Below are 27,669 nucleotides of genomic sequence, written 5' to 3'. Positions count from 1 at the left end.
TTAACTTAACATGTATAGACAAACTGCCACTTTAAAAAAAATGCAAATTGGAACATTATGTATGTGACTTAAGGCACAATTTATTAAAAAAAAATATTTGCATGTATAGTCAAGAGTCAAGCTTGACACTTTAGACTTTGGGTTGATTTTATCGCAATAGAGTTACTTGAAGGGAAGAGTTGGGTAATACCGAACCCCTAAGCAATAAAGCCTATAATTAAGTTCAGTCAAACTACATTGCCGAAATGATTTTGCAGATCTATTCTACAATACTGTAACCTTTTAAATATGTTAAAACAATTACTTAAGATCTCCTCTTACCGAAAGTACCCGTAAAATTATATTGAATAAGCGTGAACTCTTACTTTGAATGATCGCTCATAATGAAGTGATAACGTCCATGCGGGGAGTAAATACGGGTACTGGGGCACTGTAAACTCTGTAGTTATTTTGATAAGATGCGTGTAATTATCCGCCGCGCATTATTATCCAACTCTCCCCTACATTTGACGTTAAATAAAAAAACAAGGTACTTCTAAGTACACGTATAATATGTAAGGTTTATTAAACTTTTAAAATGCAGAAATTACAAATCGGCCAAACCTCGCTTGTTGTTTAATTAAACGAAAAAAATAATGAACGTACTCTACAATTTTAACATTGTCTAATATTAAACAGGACAACATAAAACTGGGAATACCTCACGGATATTCTCATTTTTAAAATTATACGGAACAACCTGATCTAATTTATCGGTGTACATATTTTTATTACAAAAATAGGTATAAGTCTCTAATACCACAATGTTGAACATGAAAAAAATACTATGAACTTTGATGAAATTGGTAAGACCACGAGCACGTCAAGCTTTTTATTAAAACTTAAATCCAACTCTGTGTCGCTTACGGTAAGAACGATCAAAGTACAAAGTGTCAAGCTTGATGTGCTCCTGAATGTACCTAGTCGGTGTGCAAAATGTAATGTTTTGTTTAAATACAAGAAGTGCAAAAGTTATGTTATATTAACGTTTAATATGTCCCCTTCGGTATAATAAGGTCATATCAGCAAAATGACAACTTTTCAGAGCCCCAAATCTGCTAATTTTAAATCTTCTCAGTTGCGCATAGTTAGAGTATCAATGGCAGCATTTTGTATGCTTACTATTTGCTAAAAGTTAAGGCGTATCACCGGAGGAGAAGCGGGAAAAACTGTTTTGCTGTTTACCACTTTTTTTACTACTGTTGGTTTAGGTATTTACCATTAAATAATAGTATTACAAGTAATATACTATTTACCTAAGGATATTGTTTAAATAATGTACTAATTTGTTGCGATATAATGTACTTTCCCCGATCAAATAACATCCTGAAAATAGGCTAAAATAAAGGACTAAAACGAATCATTATTCCTGAAATATCTAACTTTGTTGCAAATAGGTAATGTTTATATGAAGATGTTTCTTTTTAAATACTACAGAGAAGCTGATAAATTTTGGTTTTGACTTGAAATTTGCCCAGCGGTTTAACGAAAGAAATATTTTTGACTAAGGGCCAAATTTGTTTTGTCCAGAATAAGCTCACAAAAAATTTGTCTCATTTTCAGTTAAGTACATGTGTTTTAATTCTAATAATATTCTAACGATGGTTTTATTGACGTGTACAGAATAAAATTTTACATTCAGCGATAGCATAATCTTGAATTTCACATATTTTGACTTACAATACTGTTGTAACTCTACAATAATATTATTATTAGGAATACAGACAATACTGTACAAAACAGTGCGATATAACATGTGGCCTTATTATACCATGGGTACGGTATCATGATGATGAGATTAATGTACATATCGCCGTCATTTACTTCTACATGTTTATAGCTTACTAAATAAAGGCACTACACTTCCCAAATTGTCAGCATAATAATCAGGTCTTATTACAGTGTTAGCTATCATATCTTCTTTTTTGTGAGAAGTAAGAACTAGTAAAGTCTTGAACCCAGTCTCTTTCCCTAAGGCAACGTCTTGCTCAATCCTGAAACATAAAATGTATGAAATAATTTTATTTGTTATATCCATTCCACTGTCCTAACTTATTTTAACCGATTTAAAAAAGGAGGAGGTTCGTAATTCGACTGCATTTTTTTTGTGTACGCGTTACTCTGACATTTGCGAACCGATTTCAATGATTCATTTATTATTGGAAAGGGGGTATCTTAGTACCTAATTTGAAGATGATATTCTTCTGGAAGCGTAGCAAATTAGGGGATGAATGCGATTTATTTTATATCGGTATATTTCACCCACTTTACGTTAACCGATTTCAATAAAACTTAGCATATAGTTGTAACTCTATAAACTTTTGAAATCGGTTTCTTTTATAAAAAGTTACTGTCAAATGTTTTTTGTTACCTAGGTGCGACGAAACCCGAAAGGAAGACGAAATTTCATGATAAGAAAATAAAAATCAACTTTGTATATTTCTCAGTCAATACATTACATGTTGCATTGCCTTACAAATTTATTCATTGGTTTACAAATCCAACATTAGTCTCATGTGAAGAAATAGCAGCGAAAAATTCAGGATAATGGTGTCTCCTGTTTATGGTTTGTTTTTTATGCTTGGTGGTAAGCGACACGCCTATCCATAACTGATGCCGTGCCACTCAGAGCTTTAAATCTCAAAGCTCTGGCACCGCCCAAGACCCAAGCATGTCCTGTAGGTTGTAGTGTAGCCTTGAGAGCCCTGATTACGTCCTTGTAAAAATTTATCATTAACTTTCTTGATGTACTAGTAATGCTCACGTTACTGCTTGGCAGAAATAAATAAGATGCCAATGCCTCAATAGACAAACTCTTTCACAATGAGCTCTACTGCTACTAAACTACTGGTAAATAACAGATTTCAGCTTTCATAGCGTAAGACAATATTCGAACTGTTTATTCTCATAGAGATGTCAATTTATACTTACATATCACCAATAAACAATACTCTGGCTGGGTCAGTGACTCCTGCTCGCTTCATGGCAAACTCCCCGAACAGTTTGCCTGGTTTCCCAAGTTGAATGGGCTGCCGATTCAAATAATCCACCAAAATATCGGTGAACATACCCACACCTGAAACAGATAGGGGTAAAGTTAGAAAAACAGGTATTAATAAATCTTACAATACATAATATAGGTATTATTAATAGTAATACTACGAGATCAGTTTTTATGGTCTTCAAATATAAAAAAGGACCAGATTTTGTACCTGATGTGTGTCTGAATGGTAGTAGGTTGGTGAGGGTGGATACATTCCATAATCTTGGTTACATAGTTACTGAAAGTCTTAGTGATTATAATGGTATTAAGCGAGAAAGGAAGGCATTGGCAATGCGTGGTAATATATTGGCCAGGAGATTTCCGTCCAGATCAAATTAAACACACTTTAAGTCTGTCTGTACTGTCAGACACTATATACGTGTAGTTTGTGGGTTAACTGTACTAAACAAGCGTACAATGCCACCCGAGTTCAGTATAATGATGTATTTAGAGTTATGTTTAAATTGCCAAGATACTGTAGGGCATCTGAAATGTTAGCACTTACGGACGGGTTTGCTGCTGCGCTTGGAAAGAGGGTTTCTTCTCTTAGACAGAGAGCGCTAGATGGTACAAATTACAGCATTATAGCTGCTATAGCTCGTAGTCGCTACTCGTCCATACTGAATTGAATTTCAATTATTAATAATTAAGTACTTATATGTATTACAATTATAATATTTATTTATGAATATAAACATTATAACTATATTATATTTATAAAATTATAATATTTCTTGTATGAAAGGAGTTATATCTAATATATAATATTTGATTTAATTCTAATTTAACATTTTTGTAATTCTGTGGATTTGTTATGTCTGAAATAAATGCTTATTATTTTTGTTATTTGCTTTATTCTTCTCGGCTTGTTAGCTGGTTTGAAACGCATTTACGGACCGCAGTGAAGTAAATGCAGTATGGCGTGTATCTACGAGTATGTGGTGGGTCTGCAATAAGATCCTACTTCGTCCTCTTCCATCTGCATGAACTTTCTGACGATGCGGCATGTATTTAAAATTACAGCTTTTTGCAAGGTTATGTAGAGGCTTTCTTTACACTCTAATAATTTAAGGCTATGGAAAAGATGATTAGGAATAATGCCTGTTGTGGAAAGAACAATTGGGATAACATATACCTTTTCTTGTCACCAAATTCTAGACACTTCATTCTTTAGATCTGCGTACTTACTTATTTTTTTTCATTTATAGTCTTCTGTATGTTATGTGTGTTGAGAACTGCAATGTCTTTTATTATTATTATATCTATTTTAGACTATCGCCTCTCCTAAAGTCTAAAGCATTCATTTTGAATTTTTAAATGGGAGAGGCGGTATATTCCGGCAATGACACAGTCGGCCGGGGTCAGGGATTATTAAAGAAATACTAATGAAGCAAACGCGGGTAGTTGTTCGCTGCCACCTCCGCCCGCAACCATACTGAGTGACTGGGCTGTCAGGGCTTTGGCGCGCAGTTTCCATCGAGTCACCGTCGCGGAAGCTCATGTTTGAGAACCATGGACTGGTTCCAAGCATGTCGAGCAAAACTTCGACTTATATACGGAGTCATTCGTTACTTTAGTTAATATGTTTGAGTCTCACGGTGATTTTTTATTTAAAATTAAAGAAATAATTAATACAATACATGTTGAAGCGTTGAAGAAGCTGGTCCGAATCCAGCCGGATCAAAGAAATTTTTCTTTGTGTTCGATCCTTGTATTAATAATTATAACAAACAAGTGGAGTAATTTCACAGAAAAGTAATTGAATATCAAAGTAGTACAACATAGCAGCAATAGAGCTCCCTGTGAAAGAGTTGATCCAGGGAAGTACTGCCACTCAACCTATGGGAGCATCACTGCGTTCCGGTTTGAAGGGTAAGGGTGCTGGTGAAATTACAGACACATGAGACTTGTTAACTTATGTCTCAGGGTAACGGGCGCAGTGGCAGTGCACCAGATCTTTGGGACTTAAAACTCTGAGTGGCACTGCAATTATTTTAGGACAGGCGTGTAGCTTATTATAAGGCGCACGACTTGTTCGTCCCGTCACTTGATATGATAAAAAAAACTTCCTATTTAAAAAAGGTCTTGGAATCAAGTTATGTTTGCAAAAATTCTTGGAAATGAACTTGTTTACAAAATACTAAAACCTCTGACAAAATCTGTTTCCTTAGCAAACAGACAACATTAAGTAAAAAACATTTCTTTTTCTTGTCAGCTTGAGTACTAAACAGAGAGTAAAAGAAATGGGTAAACATATTCGGATGGTTACCTTTTACACTAGCTGGCTTCTAAGGAAAATAAAACCTTAGGAAGAAATATAATCCCTGAAAACAATTACGCAAAGCCGCGTAGCCGGCTTCAAAGGTATTCCCAATTAGTGCCATCCACAAAGAACACTTCGGCTATTGCTGCTAAATGATCTCTTTGTACTGTTCCTTTGAAGTCTATGTCAAACACCATTCCTTATTTTGCTGGTTTTTATCTTTTAGATGGAGTTAAGAATGTGTCAGTGCGTTTTAAGTTTATTTTTGTAAGGACAAAGGGTATAAGATTGTGAATTTGGTCTACCTACCAATTAACAATTTACGATTAAAGGGTCTTTTGACAATCCAATGATCGTACGTCCGCCAAAGAGTAAGCTTTGTTTATATTATAAATAAAAAACAAGTAACAAAATTTATGGTCTTATGTGGAGAATTTTAGACACAAACACGAAACTACGACAATTACTGCTATTCAAATGCTAACAGTACTGTATTATCTAATTCGGACGGTTGAAAGTCAATTTTTTTTCAATTTACATATGTACTTGTTTTGTTATTTTTTTTGTTTTTCTAACTCTACTGTGTCTTATTTTACTTCTGTAGCAACTTCCTACCTACCTAAAGCCATTAGTCCTCGTTGCAACGGCACCACTCTGTCAGTCGCTCCGTTAATAAATTCCACTTCAGGTCTTTTTAAATACGTCGAAGCTTTATACAATTTTGGTAGGTTTATTTTGAAGTCACTGTCAAATACCACTGCCCCTATTTCTTCATCCTGTGCTAAGTACTCTACGAAGTCAGTGTACTGATCTGCCCCCACATCAGGCTGAAAAAATAATTAGTTTGATAAATCCCAAGTCAGATGAACAACAGACCTGTGAATGTTGGTTGGGAATGGCTGGTTGCAGGATGTACGGGATGTAAAGTCATGATTGTTTATATAAATTTTTTTAGAACAAAATAAACGCTGGAGGCATTAATCTGTCCTCATCAGATCTCATGGTCAATTTCCATCTCACCTGATGGAAAGTGACGATAAAGTCGACGATGGAGCGTGCATATCTATGTAATAAATATCCATCTTTATAATAAATATCCATCTTTGTCTTAAAAACACCTACATTGTAGCGTTCCAGGATAAAATTGTCAGGCAGGGAATTGCACTTCATAGTCTGCACTGTGCTGTCGCAGTCTATGCCATCACAATGGTAATGATCTTAGATATGATTCATCACTCTGTGCGCAAGAGTGTACTAAATTTGTTCCTTGAGCCTCAACCACACATCTAAAAATATCACGTTAAGTTTTACTAGAAAGACGCCAATCATGCCCCGATAAGATCTACGCGTTTCAATGAACTCTAGTAATAAGACAAGTATGATAACTCTATACAAACGTAGCAGAGTATCTCGTATGTGTGGACGCCCACCACGTGCCTTGTACAAACGCACACATTCACATCACGCGATTCACTCGCGTTGATTAATTATAGAATTGAAGCTATCGCTCGGTATTTCAAAAATGAGATCAAATAGTAAAACATGCTTACTGTTATGTTTGTAATAGTTTGAACAAGAGTGCCTTAAATTCAGAATTGTTCAGCATTTTATTTCTATTTCCTGATCATACTGTATAATCAAGATACCAATCCGCGATGCTGGTATAAAGGTAAATATATCAATATGTAAGTACCTACTGCATTTAACCAAGGTTATTTCAATATAGCATGAGAATACTGTGATGAACAATAACAATAATTTGAATCCGTCTTGCCCTTTCCATCATCGGGGGATTAGACGTGGGCTGGGGTTCCTCATAGGGATCTATGTTGTGGATATTCCCAGGATTCGCTTCCACATTTATATGGCAAGCGGCTAGAGAGTGGAATTCACTGCTCGCGGATTTGTTCCCCGATACTATAATTTGGACCTTTTCAAGACGAGAGTGAATAGGCATTATTTTTGTGTGCATGCTACGTCATCGACTTCATCGTCACTTTCCATCAGGTGAGATGGAGGTCAAATGCGCATTTATTTTTATACAGTATGTTGATTTGCATTCTCGCCATCTTAAGAAATTAATAATATAAATAATACTAAATCATCAAAAAATATATTCTGTCCAATATTCTGACGAATTGTATCTAGTATAGTTTTACTACATTGTCTTTAAATCGTATGCACCGCGTCCGGACAGTGACCCCGGCGGGGCCCGAGCGCTGCTGAGAGCAGTCTCACTTATTTTTTATAAAAATCTTTAGATTTTCAACCTTAATTTTTTCAAATTATATTTACAACCTATGTAGTTATATAATAATGATATAAATATGTAACAATCCTATGCACCGAGGGAAGTGTAGGCATTTACGCGCCCTTCAGGGGGGAGTACTGCTCTTATTGCCAGCACGCCTGTTACCTACATTATAATTATTTCCATCTTTTCGGGAACGGCCTAAATTCGCCTTTGTTCATATTAGGTTAGGACCAAGACACGAAGTCTAAACTTAATAGAATTTACAACTAACTCACACGTAGGCACCAATTTATACCCCTTCGTAAGGCTATAAAAATTCCTATTCAAACATAAAACACACGCGCAGCATATCGTGCTTATGGTGTCGTCATGAAATTTTGCAGCATTAAGCAGCCAAATATTCATTTCAGCGTCAAAAAAATAAATCACCTTGAGGTATAAATGACTAAAACGTGACTTTCATACATATGTGCTTCAGCATGTGATTCATTGTATTTTATTTAAACATGTCTTTCGAACTGTTATTGAAAAGCCAATTTTTATTAGAACTTTGTCAACTTTTGGTTAAAACTTGTTGATTTCGCGAGTCATAAAATATCGATGATTCAAAAAGCAGTTAATAATTTTCTGCTTTTATCATAAACAAAACAAGGTCATTTGAGATCAGAGATGGTAACTGTAGCGGGTAGCGTTGGCTGGTTTGTTTTATATTTAGAATTGTATAAAAATAAGAAGGTTGTTGTCAAATGAACATCTGGAGAATTCTGGACAAATCTTCAAGCCGAACACTCACAGTAAATTTTATAACTATGATAAGATTCCTAGTTTATTATTAAAAAGTGCCTCTCTTTACGCTACAGCCACGGCAACGCTCCCACAGTACCAACCATCCGGGTTTTAGCCCGGTTTGGTAACGCCAGGTTTATATCGGGTTCAAATTCATTAACGCCCGAAATCACTAAACTGTCACAACTAATATCTGTTTTAAATTGAGTTTTATTCAAATTTAATGATGCTATTATGAAATGTTTATAGCTTACTGATCTACAAGACATTGATTTGCCTTTAGCATTGAAATAAATCGATACAAAAAATCGTTATATCGTATGCACCTGAATCAATTTTCATAAAAATCGAATCGTAATGTGCATCCCTAGTAGTAAGTGAATGTCCATAGGGTTGCAAAGTGGGCATTACGTGGAGTTGCCTGTTTTTGATCTAAAAAGATTTTTACATCGAATTTATAAGTATGGAATTATACCAATCCTATATTCACCACTTCCGAAATGGATTAAAACCGGCGCTATGTGTAAAAACCTTTGGTGGGTTTTTAAACCACTGCCCATCTCTGTTTGAGACATTAATACAAGCTGTTATCTAATACAAAGCTGAGATACTTCTACCTATTGATAATCGCTTTCTACGACATTTTTAAATTTGGGAAATATAATAAATGAAAAATTAATAGAACCAGTATTATTAGGTGGCAAAAGACATCGAGACCGACAAAGGTATTCTACCTCGCAGTATGAAACACGAGAAAAAGCTCTCACCCCATATTTACATTTAAAACCATTGGATTCCAAAACGTTCATTGTTTCGGAACAAGTCACGCAGTACGCCGTCTTCTTGAAGTCCTTTGATTTGAGATATTCAACGATGGCTGTCGAGGGAATCGTTAGATTTTCCTGGAAATATTTTTAACAAGTTTTATATAGAACATATTGGTAAAATGTCTTCAGAACGAACCAATTTTATTATTGTACCCGTGTATCGTAGGCAATATTGGAAAGTCAGATATTCATTCCTTCTCCAAAATACCCAAAAATGTATTGAATATTATTTTTTCACCAATTAACATAATATACTATGTTTCGTAGCAATAGACCTACTTTTCAGAAGAGTTTGTCCAGGGAAGTACTAGTTTGAAGGGTAAGTAAGGGTGCTGGTGAAATTACAACCACTTGGAACTTTCAATTTATAATCTCAGGGTGCAGTGGCAGTGCTTACAGTTACGTCTTTGTGATTTTAAAAGCTTTGAGTCGGACTGACAGACGTGTCGCTTACAACCAGGTGTACAACTTGTTCGCTCAGTCACTAGGTGGAATAAAAATAAATTTGGCTCAAAGAATGAAAATCGTTTGTAGAGCAAAAATATCCACTACGCGTTGTGGCCTTTTAAATACACGTTATTCGCGTTACGGCCCCTTTTAAAGTAGCCAGAATGTGTTGTGGCTAACTCAAAAAGACCACAAGTTACACGTGACCACGACGCGTTATGGTTATGTAACTTGAAAACAGGAGCGTTGCAAATACTCGTCGAGTTTATGGTCATTCTTAAATGCCTCTACTGTACATGTAGACAATAAACGTCCATAACGCATTATGGCTTCTTTAAAATATCGATAACACGTTGTTCCTGAATCCAGAATGCTATGATGGCTAAGTTAAAAAGACCACAAGTTCCTTAATGACCACTACGCGTTATGGTAAATTGCCAATGGGAGCACTGCAAACATCCGTCGAGTTTGTGGTCATTCTCAAATGTCATTTCCGAATGTAAACGGCATATTTTATGACAAACGAAGTAAGTTGAATAATTTTATTAACAATTTATAAAAAATAAAGTTTAAAGAAACGATAGAACAGAATGGAAATAAATTTTATTGTATACTAAAGAAACAAAGACAATAAAGACAATCTATTAATGTTGCACAAAAACAGACCAGATATTATATTACTTTATACGTCCCACTACTGGCTACGGATCTCCTCTCAGGCGAGGGTTTAGACCATAGTCCGCCACTACGGCGAGTTGGGGCCTTCACACGTTTTCCGAGGGTTGTCAACCTTCTTCGATGTGCTGGTTTCATCCCAATGTATTCCTTCACCTAAAGGCTCGTAGTAAATGTCATATTAAATTTCGCACATAAATTCCGCAAAACTCTCAGGTGCGAGCCGGTAGAGACTAGAGAGTTACACGGCTAGAGAGGCGGTAGGTCAGACCGTTAGGTTACCACAGCTTTCCAATAAATGGAGAAAAAAACATAAATAGCAAATTTGTTTTATATTTGTTTTATGTCCAATTAACCCGAAAAACTATAACAAAGACAAATAGCAATCGTTTCTCATAACACCACCACCACTACCACCTGCCTACTTAAACAATACGAACAAAAATTGTTTACACATATTTCGCATTTCCTAGGAAACATCTATTACGTTTATGGAGAATATTCCTTATTTACTCTTCTTCGTTGGTTACGTATTACAGTGATTTCGTTTATTTGTTGCTCATTATTTTCATTCATTGTGCTACAGATTTTATTATTGCAGAATATATTTCCGACAATGATATTTTCAATTTATAGACATGGTATCAAATATTTCTAGTCTCATTGGTGAGTAAATTGTTTTATTTTCCTGATATTTCGGTACGGTTACACGCAACATGGTCATGGGTCGATCCTCAATCAACCTGTCATTGAATCCGTGACCATGGAGCATGTATGTGTCTTTCCGAAATATCGGAAAAATAAAAAATAAAAACATACCGTGCTAAGCTGTAATTAGTGATAACCATTTAATGATTTCTTTTATAATATCAAGTGACGGAACGAACAAGTCGTGCGCCTGATGGTAAGCTACATGCCTGTCCATAACAGTTGGAATGCCATTCATAGCTTTAAATCGCAAAGATCTGAGGGGCACTGCCACTGTGCCCGTCACCCTGAGACATAAATTGACAAATACCATGTGTCTGTACTATCATCAGCACCCTTACCCTTCAAAATCAAATCAAAATTATTAACGAAATAAACAATTTTCTTTCTTTCTCCCCGTAAGACGTACTATTCAGATTCCCTGTACGTATGGCGCACTCTGGACAATAATCAGCGAGAACTTTACACCGATTGTATCCCATAGTTGTGGCCTGCAAGTCTATGTCAGCCACAGAACAATAAATACAGTAGAAGTGCTTAGAACCCGTGGTACGTGTGCCAATAGTACGACTTGAGTTTAGTCCAGTATTTTCGGTTTGTACATTATGGTCGTGTCAATTAACTCTCGCAACCTTGAAAATCGTAGAAAAATGCCTTATTTTCCTACTTTGAAGTTCAAATATGATAATTGGATTTGTAATATTATCCATGGTGTTGTTACATATTATGGGTAAGTTTTATTTTATTTAATTTTAATAAATTTCCTGTTTTTTGTTTATCGTATTTTTTTTGTTATAAGAAACGAAAGTAAACTTTATACCGCTGCAATATGGTCGCTTTTTTGCTGGAAAACTAAGTAAGCATCTCGAATTTGCCGATGTTCAGCTGGTGACCACTAGATGGCAGCACACTGATTGAAATTTCAATATAAAAATGAAACGTTGTAACTTGCAAAAATAGGTTTTGAACTTTCAACGATATGTCAACAAGGTAAATTTAAAATTATATTAAGAGTCCACAAATTGTTAATTCTTCTGAAGAATTTGAATTTAAATTAGAAAAATTAAAAATTATAAACGACGACCAATCATTATCAAGATTTCATATTGTTTCAAACTAGTGGTTATGATAGTAATCGAAGCTTAAGGCATTTCCATTGTTTTTTTCTTCCATGATGCTACCGATACGATAAGAAGAAGACTAGTTTCCAGACTTTACAAAAAACTTGGACATAGTTAAACTGTGGTTCCATTTTTATCATCATCATTATTAGCTTATCGCAGTCCAATGCGGCTCTAAGCCTCCCAATATGCGCCATTTCGCCTGGTTCTTTGACTGTACACAGTCTTTCTCAGATTGTCACTCTCGTTCCAGAGAGCCTCCTATACTACATTTGCCGAGCAGCGGTCTCCACTCCAGAGCTCATTTCCCCCATCAGTTATCGTTGTCACTTATACTACCAGCTATTGACGACTTTGGTTTTCTGTCGGATAACTTCATTTCGAAACTAATCCTTCAGAGACTCTTTGCATAGTTGGTTTTTATATAGTTACATCAAATGTATTCGTAGATCATCTCAATAATACACAGTGACATAATTTTTATTTACACTCAATAGGGTGAAGCCACTACTTAACAAAATGCTATAGCTCGCAAGATGTTTTCGATGTAGTAGAAAAACATCCTCCGGGAAAAACAAGGTGAATGCGTGCGGAGGAAATTATGGCGAACAACACATGGGGTAGCAAGTTTTCTGGTGTTTACCTAAGTCGCGGTTTTCTCTCGATATGTAAATAATGATACCATGGTAAGCAAGTTGATCAAAGGTACGTGTAAAACATTCTTCCTATCATATCGACGGCATACATTATGATGCTTGCTGTCGTGGTGAAAGAATTAGCCAATCACCATAAGATGCTCGCCAATTGTTGCCCAAACGTACAGGAAAGGACGTACAGTTCTACGTCGTACAGGAAGACTTTATACCACCACTACATTTACATTATAACACCATAAAATGTGTAAAACTTTGGTGTCTTAATATTTATTGTCACAGTTTTTTGTACGATGTACCTGATCAGATCAGCAAGTCGATTCCGTACTCATACTTCTTCGCAACGTTACGCGATTTAAATGATTTGTAATTAAGGATCTATATTTTAATATAATCAATGTACTTTCTATTTCATCAATTGCGCTCTGTGGAAAATTACGTGGAATAGACTATGTTATTTGCGAAACTGTATATTGCGATTATTCGCGGTAATAGTCGACATTAATTTTGTTTATTTGTTGTAGTAAACCTTATAGACTACGGTAAATACCTTTGTCTAGAAAATGAATAGTACGCCTTTGTAGGTAACCCAACCGTTTTGGTAACACCATCAATTGGCTTTAATTTGCTATTAGCGTACACTTTCTGTCTGAGCTCGCAATTCCTGAACCTTCTTAAAATCCCAATTCGTGCTACGCCAGCCCCTAGAATTCCTTCCTCATTCTTCGAGTTAGGGGGAATATGCCCTACAAAGTGTAATTTGCTTAAAACACAGTCATATTTGACTAACATAAGTTTGAGTTTAATGTTTCAATATGATGGTATCAAACCACCCGGTACACGGTGTACACGGTGGTGTCAAACCAAGTCACCATGGGACCTGTAAAGGGCCCGAAACGTCGGTTCGTTTGAAAAAACAAATATACGCGATTTAAATCCGGAAAAATAATTTCATTTCCAATACACGATTTTTAAAATTTTATTGCAGTAGAATTCCTTGTGAAAGATTTCGTCCAGGAAGTACCGCCACCATACTGTGAGTATTATAGCGTTCCGGTTTAGAAGGATAAGGATGGTGGTGAAATTACAGACATATGGTATTTTTAAATTATGTCTTAGATCTTGCGATTTAAAGCTCTGGACACACACACAGCTCAGGACAGGCGTGTCGTTTACCACCAGGCGCACGAGTTGTTCCTTCCGTCACTTCATATCGTATCATAAAAAAACACTGTAACGTCAAAAACCGTATTTTGAGAAAAAGCTGCTAAAACACTTCTTATTTTTGCAATTTTTCAGGCTATTAACATGAAAAGATATATTTAACTATTACATTAGATATTAAAGAATTATATTTAGCGATTATAATTGTACGTTGCAAAATAAGTTATTTCTATTGAAAAACGAATAAATTTCTTTTGCCTTCATAACAGCCGAAAGTTTTTTATTGTAATTAAATTACAAAATGCAGTACTGGGATTTATAGTGATGATGGTACAATTCGTATGGCAGACAAATAAAGACGACAACTATCCTACATATGTAAGTATGTATGTGAACATTATGTATATAATACATAACTTACACCATCAGTTACTAAATTATTAAGTTTAATTACTTATTAGAGAGTACCATTATCCAACTCGTACTTTGTCTGAACATTAAGTGCAACTCATCCATATTGAAGAGACATTATAGGTTGACAGTTTATCCAGAACTTGGTGCAAGAAATATATAATCATACATGGGTATGTTTAATTACCATTGGGAGCTATTAGCTCAAAGCCACCGAAGGCGTAATGCCGCTAAGATCCATACGCTGGCAATACATTGCCTAACATATTATCATAGCGACACAAAGGAAAGCTGCCAGCTTATAGATGCCCTAATGCCTGACCGTAATTTCATCCCATTACTTCTATTCCTTGTATTAAAATTGTTAGTCCTTTCCTGGTAGTCCTTTGTTCTTGCTTTTGAATTAATATTTTACAATTTGTTAACATATATTTCTCCATGTATGTTTGATGTTTTGTTATAATAAATATGTATCTTGGAAATTTGTAATAAACTAGTGGAGTAATTTCACAAAAAAAAAATCAATTCAATACAACATCAAATAAAAAACAATATTTCGCACATTCATCCGCAAGAGTTAGTAACAGAACACTTAAAAACAAGGTTAGTATATAATATGTATTCGTGTCCAGGGCTTGTGAAAAGAACCTTGGAACACTGAATACAATGATAGACAATGCAATTTATTTATATAACTAGACAATACAGACTAAAGTCATTAATTGCACAGTGTAACAAATCTACTTTATGTAATATACGATTTTAAACTACAATGTTTACTATTAGTTCACTAAAAATCCGCTAGATGGCATTGACCCATTTCGTGTTATTTCTGAATCGCGGTGTTAAGACTTTCCCTCGAATGGTGGCTACTGTAACACAATTTTGTCTATGTGGAAATAAGTCTGAGAATACCGAGAGCTCAGCTAACCAGTCTGGAGTTGAGTCCCTCTGATACGGACCGTCTGATAATTGACGTCCGCTGACATAAAGGGTGAAATTTTATTGCCTATCATGTAGGGTGAAATTCATCGTCTCGCGGAACGGTTTCCAGGAGTAGAGTTCCTTCCTAGGAACAACTGCCCGGACCTTCCGCATATAGGGTGAAATTGTATTGGGGTCATACAAGAAGGAAATAAACCTTTTATTTCTGACAACTTGGAGTTTTAATTTGGCTGGAACTGCGTAACCTCATCCCGCTTTACAACAGTATTTAAATTTACTTGGGCAGTTCAGACAGTAGCCCACAGACATGTGCACAAAGTTAGTACGGATTAATAAATGTTAAGATCTAGTGAACAATATTGGTTTGTTTGGAAAAACAAATACACTCTATTTAGATCTAAAAAAATTGTTTCATTTCCTATATAACTAATTCCACTATGCTATTGATCGGGTGTACTGTAGCGTGCAATTTAATGATTTTATAATCGAAAAACCTGTTTTGTTCAAGGCATCTCTCAAAGGTTGTCACTGAGCCCGATTATAAATAATAGATATTGGTGATTTATTTTACGCCCTGTATTGTTAAGCCCATGCTCTAAGATACCTGACCTCTAACCGACTATTTCATTCTGAGAAGATTATGTGTGAAGGAAGGTGTTAAACAAACTTAATCTTTAACTTGTGAGCTGTAAAATTCATTTCGATGTGACTTCCTTGCTGCATCATTAAGAATGACGTTTTTAGTCATTCTTGGACTAGTGTTTACTATCTAATTTCCGTGGCAATTTTCATTATTTAAGTATTCGTTTTTTTATCGAAAAATATTATATAATATTCGAGTATTGTATCGTGGAATATTATTTAATAATTACACGATAATATACCTAAATATTTAAATAATAAAAGTTGCCACGGAAATTAGGTAGTGAACACTAGTCCGACTATGACCGGTTTAAGAAACATTTTATGCCAATTTGATCTTTAGTTACAGTACATAAATACAAATTTCAACCTACCAGCTGCAATTCCTTTACACTTTTCTGTTAATGTGTAAAAAGGCTCTAAGAACCAAAAGATCGGCTAGGGGGTCGAGTATCTTAGAGCGGCGACTGTACGAGGGTGTACCACAAGGCTCCTTGCTGTACCCGACTTTAACCTTTACGCATAATGGAAGCCGAACGAGTGGGTCGGTATAATTCAAATTGCCTAGAAATGGACATAATAAATGGTCTTCTTTTGTTCTTCTTTAATTTATGTGTCATAAAATGATATATCCGGTTGAAAATTCTTACTTTTTAACCGACTTCAAAAATTCTAAATTTGACCTTTTTTTGTATGTTACACGATTCTACGAAATTGATTGAGTGATTTTCATGATCCTTTTTTTGTTGGAAAGAGGGTGCCTCTGTAGTGGTCTCATTTAAGTTTGAAGAAAATATTCAACCTCAAGCGGTGGCACTTGGAGGAATCCACTTTATTGGATTTCACCCACTTAAAATAAAACTTGGCAAATAGATGCAATTCCATAAACTATACGCTGTTATTTAATTTTTTTTTTACAACGCACACACTTAACATAGCCCCACACCAGGGAAACCCTGTGTCTCCGGTGCCATGGACACACACATAGACAATCACAAATTACATCCAAACTCACGAGAGAAATAAACATAGGCCATACATTTATTTCTCCCGGCCCGGGAATCGAACCTGGGACCTCTGCGTGGCAGTCATGGTAACCGTTCGGCCACGGAACCAGTTATACAAGTATAGAATTAAAAGATTTATTAAACAATAAGAGCTGATAAATAATTTTATTATTATTCTAATGATAGAGAAGAATTTATTTATTTAGGACAACTTAGAAAACTTTCACAACGCACAGGAAACCAATTACTATCGTAACTCCAAATTGGATTTTTTTTTATGATAGATACCAAGTGACAGGACGGACAGTCGTGCGCCTGGTGGAAAGCGACATGCCTGTTTATAACAGTTGCAGTGCGACTCAGGGCTTTAGATCGTAAAAATCTGAGGGACACTCCCACTGCGCCTGTCACCCCGAGACATAAGTTGACAAGTTCCATGTGCTTGTAATTTAACCAGATTATCGGAATTGAGAAGACACGATTTCAAAGTTCAAAAATTACTGAATGAAACCAATGTTTATAAATGGATAACTAAATATTACTTATCGTTGCGTAGCAAACAACACCGTTTAAATAATTTCAAGTAATTTTATAGGAGCGTAAAAACCTATATATATTATTGTATAAAATTACTCATTATGCGGTGTTGTTTGATAAGCGACGTTATGTATAAAAAATATACAGGACCACCTTATTGCGAATAAGATCCATTCAGTACATTTTTTTTTCAAATCGTGTTTTTTCAATTTTGAGTTACGACAGTATATTGTTTCATGTGCGATAAATGGTCAAAACAATAAATATTGTGCCTAGAGTCATTGTGTTGTTACACTAAACAAGCTGCTACGGCATGCGTTTATACACAGGAGTAAGATAAAAATAATTGACTATTTACAAATTTAGTATTGAAGCATAATGCAACATGCGTTTATTATTTACTCTACTTACTTACTAGCAAAAGGGATACATTTAAATAAAATACATATAGCTGCCTCCGTGGCCGAACGGTTACCATGCTGGTCTGCCACGTAGAGGTCCCGGGTTCTATTCCCGGGTCGGGTGAAATATTTGTATGACCTATATTTATTTTTGTCGTGAGTTTGGGTGTAATTTGTGGTGTTCTATGTGTGTGTCCATGGCACCCGAAATACAGGGTTTCCCTAGTGCGGAGCCTATGAGCTTGTGCGTTATTAAAAAAAAATCAATTATGGAATTTGTTGCTTGGAAATTGGCGCTCTCATTTAAATCGTTCATGATTCAAAGTTGATTCTTGGGTCGATATCATAATGAGTATATCTTCAAAATTACGCATAACGACTACATGTGCAGAAATGCTATAACTTGATGACTCTGATCTACAATGACTTGATAGCATCGAGTATATAACCAGAAATAGAGACGAAATAAGGGCATATATTCCTGGTAACACATTAGCGATAGAGCTCTTATGAATATCAACTCCCGTTTATACTGAAATATAGATAGGCCAACTACTGACCTGTGTGTACGTTTCCGTATATTCTAAAATATATTCTGTATTTATTGTAATAAAGATAATATCTCTAACAATGCCGTGATGTTTTATTCGGTGGTGTGGGAAAAACAGCAAAACATCTAATTACAAAACAAACGGAATCACATTTCATCGGTAATTAAATATTAAATAAGTAATTTTAAAATTTTCGTCCATTATAGCAAAGCTCAAGTTAACTGGTCGAATTGAAGTGAAACAGTTGACGACACCCATTGACGACACCCGTCATTTGTTTCGAACTCGGGCTAGCCAATAGGAGCGCAGATGTCACAGTAATGATATGGTAGAATAGTTTTCAAACAAATTAAATGACATTTCGCCTCTATTTCTGGTTAAATATTCGATACTGGATAGCAAAATGATTAGTAATCGAAATGACCATATCGTTGAATGGGCCACATTTTAAAACGACAAGGTACACTTAAGAGCGGTTACACACGGCGATTTTAGCAGCGATGTAAACACGGTGCAAACGCGATGCAGTAGCGAGGCAATCGCTAATCGTCTACCTTTTCACACGTACGCGATTTTACATCGCTGCAAGAAGTCGCCGTCCGTGACCACTCTTAAATCTTATATCATAAAGGCCCTTTGATTTGAAAGGCTTTATGTTTCTATTTTTAAATATAGCAAATTATGTCTAAATAAACATACATTTATGTAAATATTATTGTGGATGTAGGCTAAAGTAGCTTTTTTAATTCTGATTTGTACTTGAAGAATTTAAAAAGAAAGAGGGATAGCTCAGTTTAGACAAGACGAAAAACAGAGATGCTGGAACCAATACTGCCTTCCATCTCATAATTAACGCACCTGTATTTTAGTAACTTCCGATGTATTGGCACCACAAGATATTGTAAACTACGCTGATTTTGTTTAACAATAAAACTGAAACTAAGTGAAATATAAGAAAACCGTTTATAGGGTATTAATACCAGATATGTTAATAACTCAATTTTATTAAAAACGTGGGAATTATGATTACTTTAGTTATTATAAGGACGCCAGAATAGAAAAGATGCAAAATATTCTGCGCTCTGTTTCAACTGTTTTGTATCATCCCTATACATCCCAAGGATGAGCAACAGGTATCCTCTTTGGAATTGGTTTCTCCATAGTTCCCTGAGTGAATTTAGGTTGGGTAATTCAAACATCGTCGAAAACTACGAACTTTTACGAACATTTTTTTATGATACCACGTAACGGAGTGAACAAGTTGTACACTTGGAGGTAAGCGATATGCCTGTACGTAACAATTGCAGTGCACTTAGAGCTTTAGATCGCTAAGATCTGTAAGATACCGCCACTACGCCTTTATTTTCACCAGCACTCTTACCCTTCAAAACTGAAACACAGTAATGCTGACATTACTGTATGGCGGTAGTAATAGGTAAGGTGGCAGTACTTCCCTGAACGAACTTTTCACAAGGTACTCAACTGCTACTAAGTGGGATGTATAAAGGGCCGATCATGACAAAGCATCAGACGGCCAACCTGATGGAATATCGTGATCGCCATTATAGTCTTTGGCAGCAGTTTATGCAAGTTTTAATACGAAGTTTGCAGGCCCAATGCATGGAGTGACACGTGGGCCCCTGCACTGGTCTATGACTTTTACTATAAGAAATCATCAGGGTCCAAAGTCTAAAGTAGAATAAGACTCCACAAATATTATGATAATATTGGTTATTGGACGATCGATGTTACGTTAATAAAACTATCATGGAAATTACTATGCATATTTTAATTATTATCTCGTTTAATAATTTAGTGATCAAATTGAATAAATTTATAATAAAATAAAAGTCGTTGATCGATGTAAGCATTTAAGTAATAAGTAAAAACCATCGAGTATATAACCAGAAATAGAGAAAAGCAAGTCATCAGGTAAATGGGCCTTATATCACTTTTGAATATCAAATCACAAATTAGAAAGCTGTAATAGTACAGCGTCAACAACGGACCTCTGTGTACATCTCAGTATACTCCAAAAACATTCTGTATTTATTATATTATAAATAATATCTCTAACAATGGGGGCTGTTCCATTCGGCGGCGTGGGAAAAACAGCAATACATCTAATTGCAAAACAAACGGAATCACATTTTATCGGTAATTAAATATTGAATATGTAATTTTACAATTTACGCCCATTATAACAAAGCTCAAGTTAAACTGGTCGGGCTGACCAATTGGACCGCAGTTGTCACAGTAATGATTTGGCAAACTAGTTTTCAAACAAATTAAATGTCATTTAGGTTTATATTTCTGGTTATATACTCGATGGTAAAAACCATCGAAAGAAATGTCAAATTATAAGTAGACTACGTAATTTACGTGCCAACGACATGCCATTAAAGAGCACAATAGTCAAAAATTGCAATGGCAGTTGAATAGGAGCTCGATGGCTAGCTGCTTACAAGCCCCTACTCTTGACTTATAGCAGAACATCTATACTCCGTTCATCCATTTATTTAACTTTTGACATATGCATGCCTCCGAAGTTCCGTAATTATTGACATAAGACATAGACAAAAAATGTAATACCTATTGCGTGGACCCTTCTATTTTTTAATTTTAGTGAAGCGAAGCACTCTGTAGCTCAGATATTTATCGAACCAACCGTTTATGTAACGAAGATTATTCAAGTTGATAAATTTTGGTACCTGTCTAATAAATGAAATGAACAAAATTATAAATAATTATAATAAATTTTTATTGTTTATTAAAATGATTAGTGGGATTCTTCTCCATATGAACGGGAGTCATCAGTTGAATCCTCATTAACATTAATTATTAATTCTTGAGTACACAAATTATCAAACGCAACATCACGATCCCAATCAGACAATAATTATCTTTTTTTTTGAACCCGCTCACATTCACGATTTAAACTTCTTCATAAATAGAATCGATTGTTTTAAAAAAATCGAATCGAACACGTATTAGGACATCACTAATTGATTAGAATTCGAGCTGTCAAAAGTTAAATAAATGGTATAACGTACAAAATCCTGCCATTGACATTCTATAGGCACAGAAATGAGACGATTTAAAGTTAGCGGACTTGGAAATCAGTTTGTGTCACCATACTTACGTAACCATCATCGATCTCTGCAGCTTTGAATTTCATTTCGTAATTCTCTTTTGTTCTCAAACTGTTATTTGATACGTAATGTATGCTTTTGCCGTGTTTCTTCATCAGCTTGAAAAATTCCCCTGATCCTGGAAGAGGTTCTCTTGACCATATAACACCTGGAATAAAATAAATGTTTGATTGTTAACATTAAGAACGGACATAATTACATAAAATGAATATTTTTTCTGGACGGACAAGTTTGTTTACAGCGGTAGAACTCCTTATGAAAGAGTTAGTCCAGGGAAGTACTGCCGCCTGACCTATTTCTGCCGCCAAGCAGTAATGTCAGCATTACTGTGTTTCGGTTTTGAAGAGAAAGGGTGCTGGTGAAATTACAGGCACATGAGACATGTCAACTTACGTCTCAGGGTGACAGGCGTAGTTGCGGTACCTTTCAGATCTTAGCTATTTACAACTCTGAGTGGCACTGTAACATAGACCGTGTCGCTTAACACCAGGCGCACTTATTCGCCGTCCCTTGGTCTCATAAAGAAAAAGGTAGCAGTGCCACTCAGAGCTTTAAATCGCACCTTAGTCAATTTGAACGGCACTGTCACTATGAACGTCACTCTGAGATAAAAAGTCGAGAAGTTCCGTATGCCTATAGCTTCAGGTACAAGAACGCATTAAGGATCGTATTACTACTAGGCGGCAGAAATGGGTGTGGTACTATTTTCCTGGACGAACTCTTTCTTAAGGACCTCTGCTACTAACGCTTAGATACGAAGTGGCTATAATACTAACAAAAGTTAAAAATTTTGACAAATCTAAAAATTATACGATTTTTAATTCGGGACTGAATCACGTATAAAACATATTTAAATTACCTCGACGTTTCGGACGTATTGCAACGTCCATGGTCTCGAACGGACTCATGAGACCATGGGCGTTGCAATACGTCCGAAACTAAGAGAGTGTAAGCGGTTGTCACTCGAGAATTCTTCGGTAAATTAAATAAAAGAAAATATTTATATAGGTAGTTTTGTAACAAAAACTCTGGTAACAATTAGGTTTTGCCTACTAAGCCTCTCGAGCAGAGGAACTACAGCCCAAGCCCTCTCTTGTGAGAGGAGGCATGTGCTCAGCACTGGGGCCCTATAACTTTACTTGAATAGCACATCTTTTGTCTTGTCCTGCGTGCCCCTACACCTGCACACGCGAGGACCTCTACAACGCCACTGATAATGCTGTGTCAGTCACCGAGTACTGGTCCTCGCAAATATAACCGTCAGAGTCGACACGCTAGCGTCAAGGAAAAAGGAAAAAAAAGTAATCCTAGTGGATAACTTGTTTCAAAATGTTGCAACATTTTTAAAGCGCTATCTAGCGCCAAGTAGCTCTTATGCTCAAAAGGTTTTAAGGAAAAAGATCAACGTTCTTTCTTTTGTAACAAAAATTGTTTATGTAAAAAATATGACAGGAAATTAATGGGAATAGCGACGAACAAGAGAATTGAGGCTTTGTCGAGCTGTGGGACACAATGGTGAACTAACACGACGAAGGCCAACATTTTCATGAACTTGAAGTCGGTATCTATAAATATTAGTACTATATTAAGTAGTTACACTTAGAACTTGACGCAGGTTATAGCATAAGGTTATTTTTTAATTTGTTTTATTAGTGAGCAAAAGAAATTTAACGACTTTAATAGCAGTAGAACTCTTAGGAAATGAAACTATTTTTCCGGATTTAAATCGCGTATATTTGTTTTTTCAAACAAACCGACGTTTCGGGCCCTTTACAGGTCCCATGGTCACCGTGGACTGAGGTGGTACAGTCGTCAACCAGTTATGTCTAATATTGATGCAAGCCATCCTATTTTTTCACTATAGTTACAATAGTTATTAATTAAATACCTTATTTTTAATTTTACAAAGAAAACATTCCAATTTACGCTATATTAAGTTTTACAAATTATTTTATTGAATGAATTTTTATTAAGTTCAATTTATTTTAATTATTAATAGAAATTAGAATAAACTAAAACATATTAATTAGTACTGCAGTGTTATGTCTGTTTGGGATTTTTCATTACAGGAAATACTGGATCTCAAACTGATGGTACGGAGAAACCATCTTCCCTGTTTAAATTAGGATGTTTTTTTAATTTCAATGGCCTCTCGCAGCATCCTGGGTAGATAACGGACTTCTTTTGCAAGGACCTGGGGTTTGTCAAATTTTATTGAATGTGTAGGTTTATCCATGACATAGTAGAACTCTTGTGAAAAAGTACGTCCAGGGAAGTACTTCCTCCTTACCTATTTCTACCTCCAGACAGTAATATGAGTGTTATTGCGTTTCGGTTTTGAAGGGTATGGGTGCTGAATAAATTATAGGCATATGGGACTTGTCAACTTATGTCTCTGCAACTGCGAACACCTGGCGTACGACTAGTACGTCCCGTCACCTGACATCACAAAAAAAACCGCTATCGAGGTGCCACACTTATAATTTTCGTATGACCCGTGTTTGTTCTGTGAAATATCACGTACCAACGACATAAATTAGCTACTTATTAGGGTAAGGGTGCTGGTGGAATTACAGGCACATGGGTCTTGTCAACTTAGGTCTCAGAGTGACGGGATTGCGACTGTTATGGAAAGGCGTTTTGCTTACCACCAAACTTACGATATGTTCGTCGCAACACTTGCTGTCATAAAAATAAGATAAATTACCTATGTACAACTTGACTAGAATAGGTTTTTTTAGATATCAAGTGACAGGATGAACAAGTCACAGGACTGGTGGTAACGACATGACAGGTCATGATAGTTGCAGTGCTACCCTGAGGTTTAAATCGATATCGATGACGTAAATCTGCGGCTTAAAGATCTAAGGGGCACTACCATAGCACCCGTTCTCTGAGACATAATAGTATATTATATACTAAGGGCGGTAAACAAGGAATTACGGACGAGTCTCTATTAGAACCCCGAAGTCGAAGACTGAGGGCTTTCGGAGTTGAGGTTCGTAATTCCTGTCCCGCCAGTGAAACATACAATGTTTTTCATCACACTTGCATTTATATAGTATGATTGCAAGCAGGTTAACTTAGCTATAATGCTCCAAATAAAACCCTCGGGCATTTTTTCTTCTCCTTACAGCCGTAATCGGTAATGAGGAGAAATGAAAAGTTTGTCCAGGGAAGTACTGCCACCTTACCTATTTTTACCGCTAAGCATTAATGTTAGCATTACTGTGTTCCGGTTTGGAAGGGTAAGGGCGTTGGTGAAATTACAGGCATATGAGACTTGTCAACTTATGTCTCAGGGTGGCGGGCGCAGTGGCGATGCACCTCAGACCCCTAGCGCTTTCTTTTGTTACCGCACAAAGTTATCACCATTGAGAGCGATCTATTTTAATATTTTTATATTGCGTGAAAGTAAAAACTGATGAATTATTGAAAGTTATGGAACAAAAGTCGTTGTATATTATGTTAGTAATATAGTCCTGGGAATTTGATAGTATTTTACAAATAACCCTATATATAGAATACATAAACCATTTGTTCCGTAACAATCGTAGCATAGTTGTTCCGTAATGTATTCAACATATCGCACTGCTAATACAAGAGTGTATTAACTCAAAAAGTGTATTTTTTCAGAATCGATGAAAAACGAATTACTCATTTCCAGCGAATTATTATTAAAATTTATGTATAAGTTAAAGTTTATTTATTACAGACATCTAAACAATTCCCTATTTGCCAAATAAAAGGAAAAATAACTTAATATTTTTTAGAAACTTATTTATTAAGACTGTTTTATCCAGAACTAGTTCGCAAAAAGTTTGTCTCATTTTGTGTTAAATAGATTTGTTTTAATTGTTTCTTATAATATTTTAACGACGGTTTTATTGATAGCAATAATAATATAATCTGGAATTTCACGTGTTTTGAGTTACAACACTGTTATAGTAGTGCGATATTTAAAATAGCCAATTGCAATATTGACATTAAGCTCAATTTACATTGCAGCGAAACGGAATGGAAACGTCAATTTTCGCTGCGCGAGAAGGCGCGCACGGTTCTTGGAATGCTGGAGCATTCCCGCGATTGCGCCTTGTGCTTGTAGCATTTCGTCGACGTTTGACGTCACACTGCGCCTGCGTTCGCGCCACTTCTCACGAATTCGCCAGGCGTCGCCGACAGCAGCTGCGGAATGCACGCGAATGCACCAGCGTCCTTAAGAATTCCGCGGAACATGCGCGACCTGATTTTTGGCTCGAATCTAGTTTGTACGTTACAACAATATCGTTATAAAAATTCGCTTCCATTCCTTTCCGTTACAAAATTGAGTCTTAAGTTTTGAACATGATTGTTACAATGATTTTCAAAGATAAACGTTGCGATTACTACTGTACTGTAGTACTGATATATTTTCATTATCTTCTTTGAGATTTGTAACTATACAAACACACACCCTTATCTGTGTATAAAAAAATGAATGTATGTGTGTGTGTGAGTTCATAATCTTCCGTAAGCATTCCATTCATTGCAATAAAATTTTCAGGTGTTGCTTTCTTACGCGATACAGTTATTATATAATAAAAATCATAATAGTTAAAAATCTCATATCGATGCCTTACTTTTTTAAACTCGTATCTTATGAAGAGTGATTATTCAAGAGATGGCAAAACCATTTATTTTAAATTTCTTATTAAGGGGGTTAATTTGGATGCATTGCTTTGAGAATAGGTAAAAGCCAGTGGGGAAAATCAGCCTGCAAAATTTGTATTGTGATATACAATCCATTTTTTGCATTTCAATAACTTTGTGCTTTAAGATACGAGTTAAGTAAGGCGACGATATACAACATCGTCAAATGATGTCAACGACCTCATTTGACATCATAATATCATCATCAACGACATCATAATAATAATAATAATCAAACGATGGACTTCCTTGTACTATGAGTACCAGAGGACTTCACTCTGGGGCACTTCTTCGAATACCCAGACCAAAACCAGTGTAGAAAAGTTCATTTCCCAATTTGATGCAATCGGGAATCGAACCCGGGACCTCCATAAAGTATAAGCCGTGAGGTCACTGAGGTCGTCAACATAACAGTTCACACACATATCTACATGTATACCTAGTACAGTCGCTACAAATTTTGGATGCCCAATAGTTAAAAATAACATTATAGGATTCAAGGATACAAAAGTACATTTTGATTTTAAAATGAACCACTACGAATGCAAATATTATCGATAAGTTTACCGATTAGACCTGACTAGTTTGAGATTTTTATATATAAGAAATCTAATTACATTATTTTGATAAGGAATATATTGCGAAATGCATTACAATGAGTAATGTACATAACATAAACCCGTGCAAGTAACTGATAGTACATTTGAATTATTCATAATATAGTATATAGGTTATAACGAATACCCAAAAAATACAATAATGCCAAAAAAAAAAATTGTAACACGAGTAAAATGTTACACTCCTCTTTTCGATGTCATTTCTTATCTTTACATCAAAATTTACAAATTAAAAATAAAACAAAATTAAAAAATAAACAATCTTACCATCACAATCCGAAAAGACATGATCGAAAGAATCTAAAAACTTTTTAAACTCCTCCTTATTCATGTTATTAACATTCACCGGTTCCGACATATTGACTAAATTGTAATTCAAAGTCTTTACACACGTGCGTTCCTAACCTAGTTTTGATGGCAACTGCGCTGGCGTCAGTGTGTACGTAAATATAAATGGCGTGTTCCCATTCGACGATAGCGGCGAGACGTATCGATTCATGACTGCTATATAGCCTTGACCTTATACGTCATAAATGTGGTGACGTTATCCTTCTTTCCCAAACGGAATTAATGAGTTTGATTTGGAGTGGTTATGTTATGGTTGTATAGAAGAACCGACGCATTGTATCAATGATGAATAGAATACGGTTTTTATAAAAATATGGAAGAAGTCGTTGAAAAAACCAAATGCAAAGATACGACGCAAGCACATGGAAAAATTCGTGAGGTCCGCTGGT

At 35.6% G+C, this 27,669-nt stretch overlaps 1 protein-coding gene across 1 annotated transcript; it reads right to left on the bottom strand.

Annotated features, from left to right (window-relative positions):
* Positions 1–708: 708 nt before the first annotated feature.
* On the bottom strand, positions 709–27,290 carry LOC113229729 (4-nitrophenylphosphatase-like). The gene is made up of 6 exons (XM_026463410.1): positions 27,200–27,290; positions 21,617–21,774; positions 9,153–9,287; positions 5,965–6,172; positions 2,971–3,115; positions 709–2,033 (listed from the first exon to the last, which is right to left on the bottom strand). Exons 1-6 carry the CDS (start codon positions 27,288–27,290, stop codon positions 1,874–1,876), a joined length of 897 nt encoding a protein of 298 aa, XP_026319195.1. The 3' UTR covers positions 709–1,873.
* Positions 27,291–27,669: the final 379 nt, after the last annotated feature.

This window comes from Hyposmocoma kahamanoa, unplaced genomic scaffold (assembly GCF_003589595.1).
Source record: "Hyposmocoma kahamanoa isolate Upper Pololo Valley unplaced genomic scaffold, ASM358959v1 62, whole genome shotgun sequence".
Lineage (NCBI taxonomy): Eukaryota > Metazoa > Arthropoda > Insecta > Lepidoptera > Cosmopterigidae > Hyposmocoma > Hyposmocoma kahamanoa.
This window is presented reverse-complemented; position numbering and strand designations above follow the sequence as displayed.

Excerpts from the sequence above, each read along its gene's own strand:
- LOC113229729 (XM_026463410.1), bottom strand. The coding sequence starts at position 27,290 with ATGTCGGAACCGGTGAATGTTAATAACATGAATAAGGAGGAGTTTAAA. Across the intron at positions 6,173-9,152 it reads GTTTTAAATGTAAATATGGG|CCTGATGTGGGGGCAGATCA; the intron begins GTGAGAGCTTTT and ends TTATTTTTTCAG. Across the intron at positions 2,034-2,970 it reads GTATTGTTTATTGGTGATAT|GATTGAGCAAGACGTTGCCT; the intron begins GTAAGTATAAAT and ends TTTATGTTTCAG.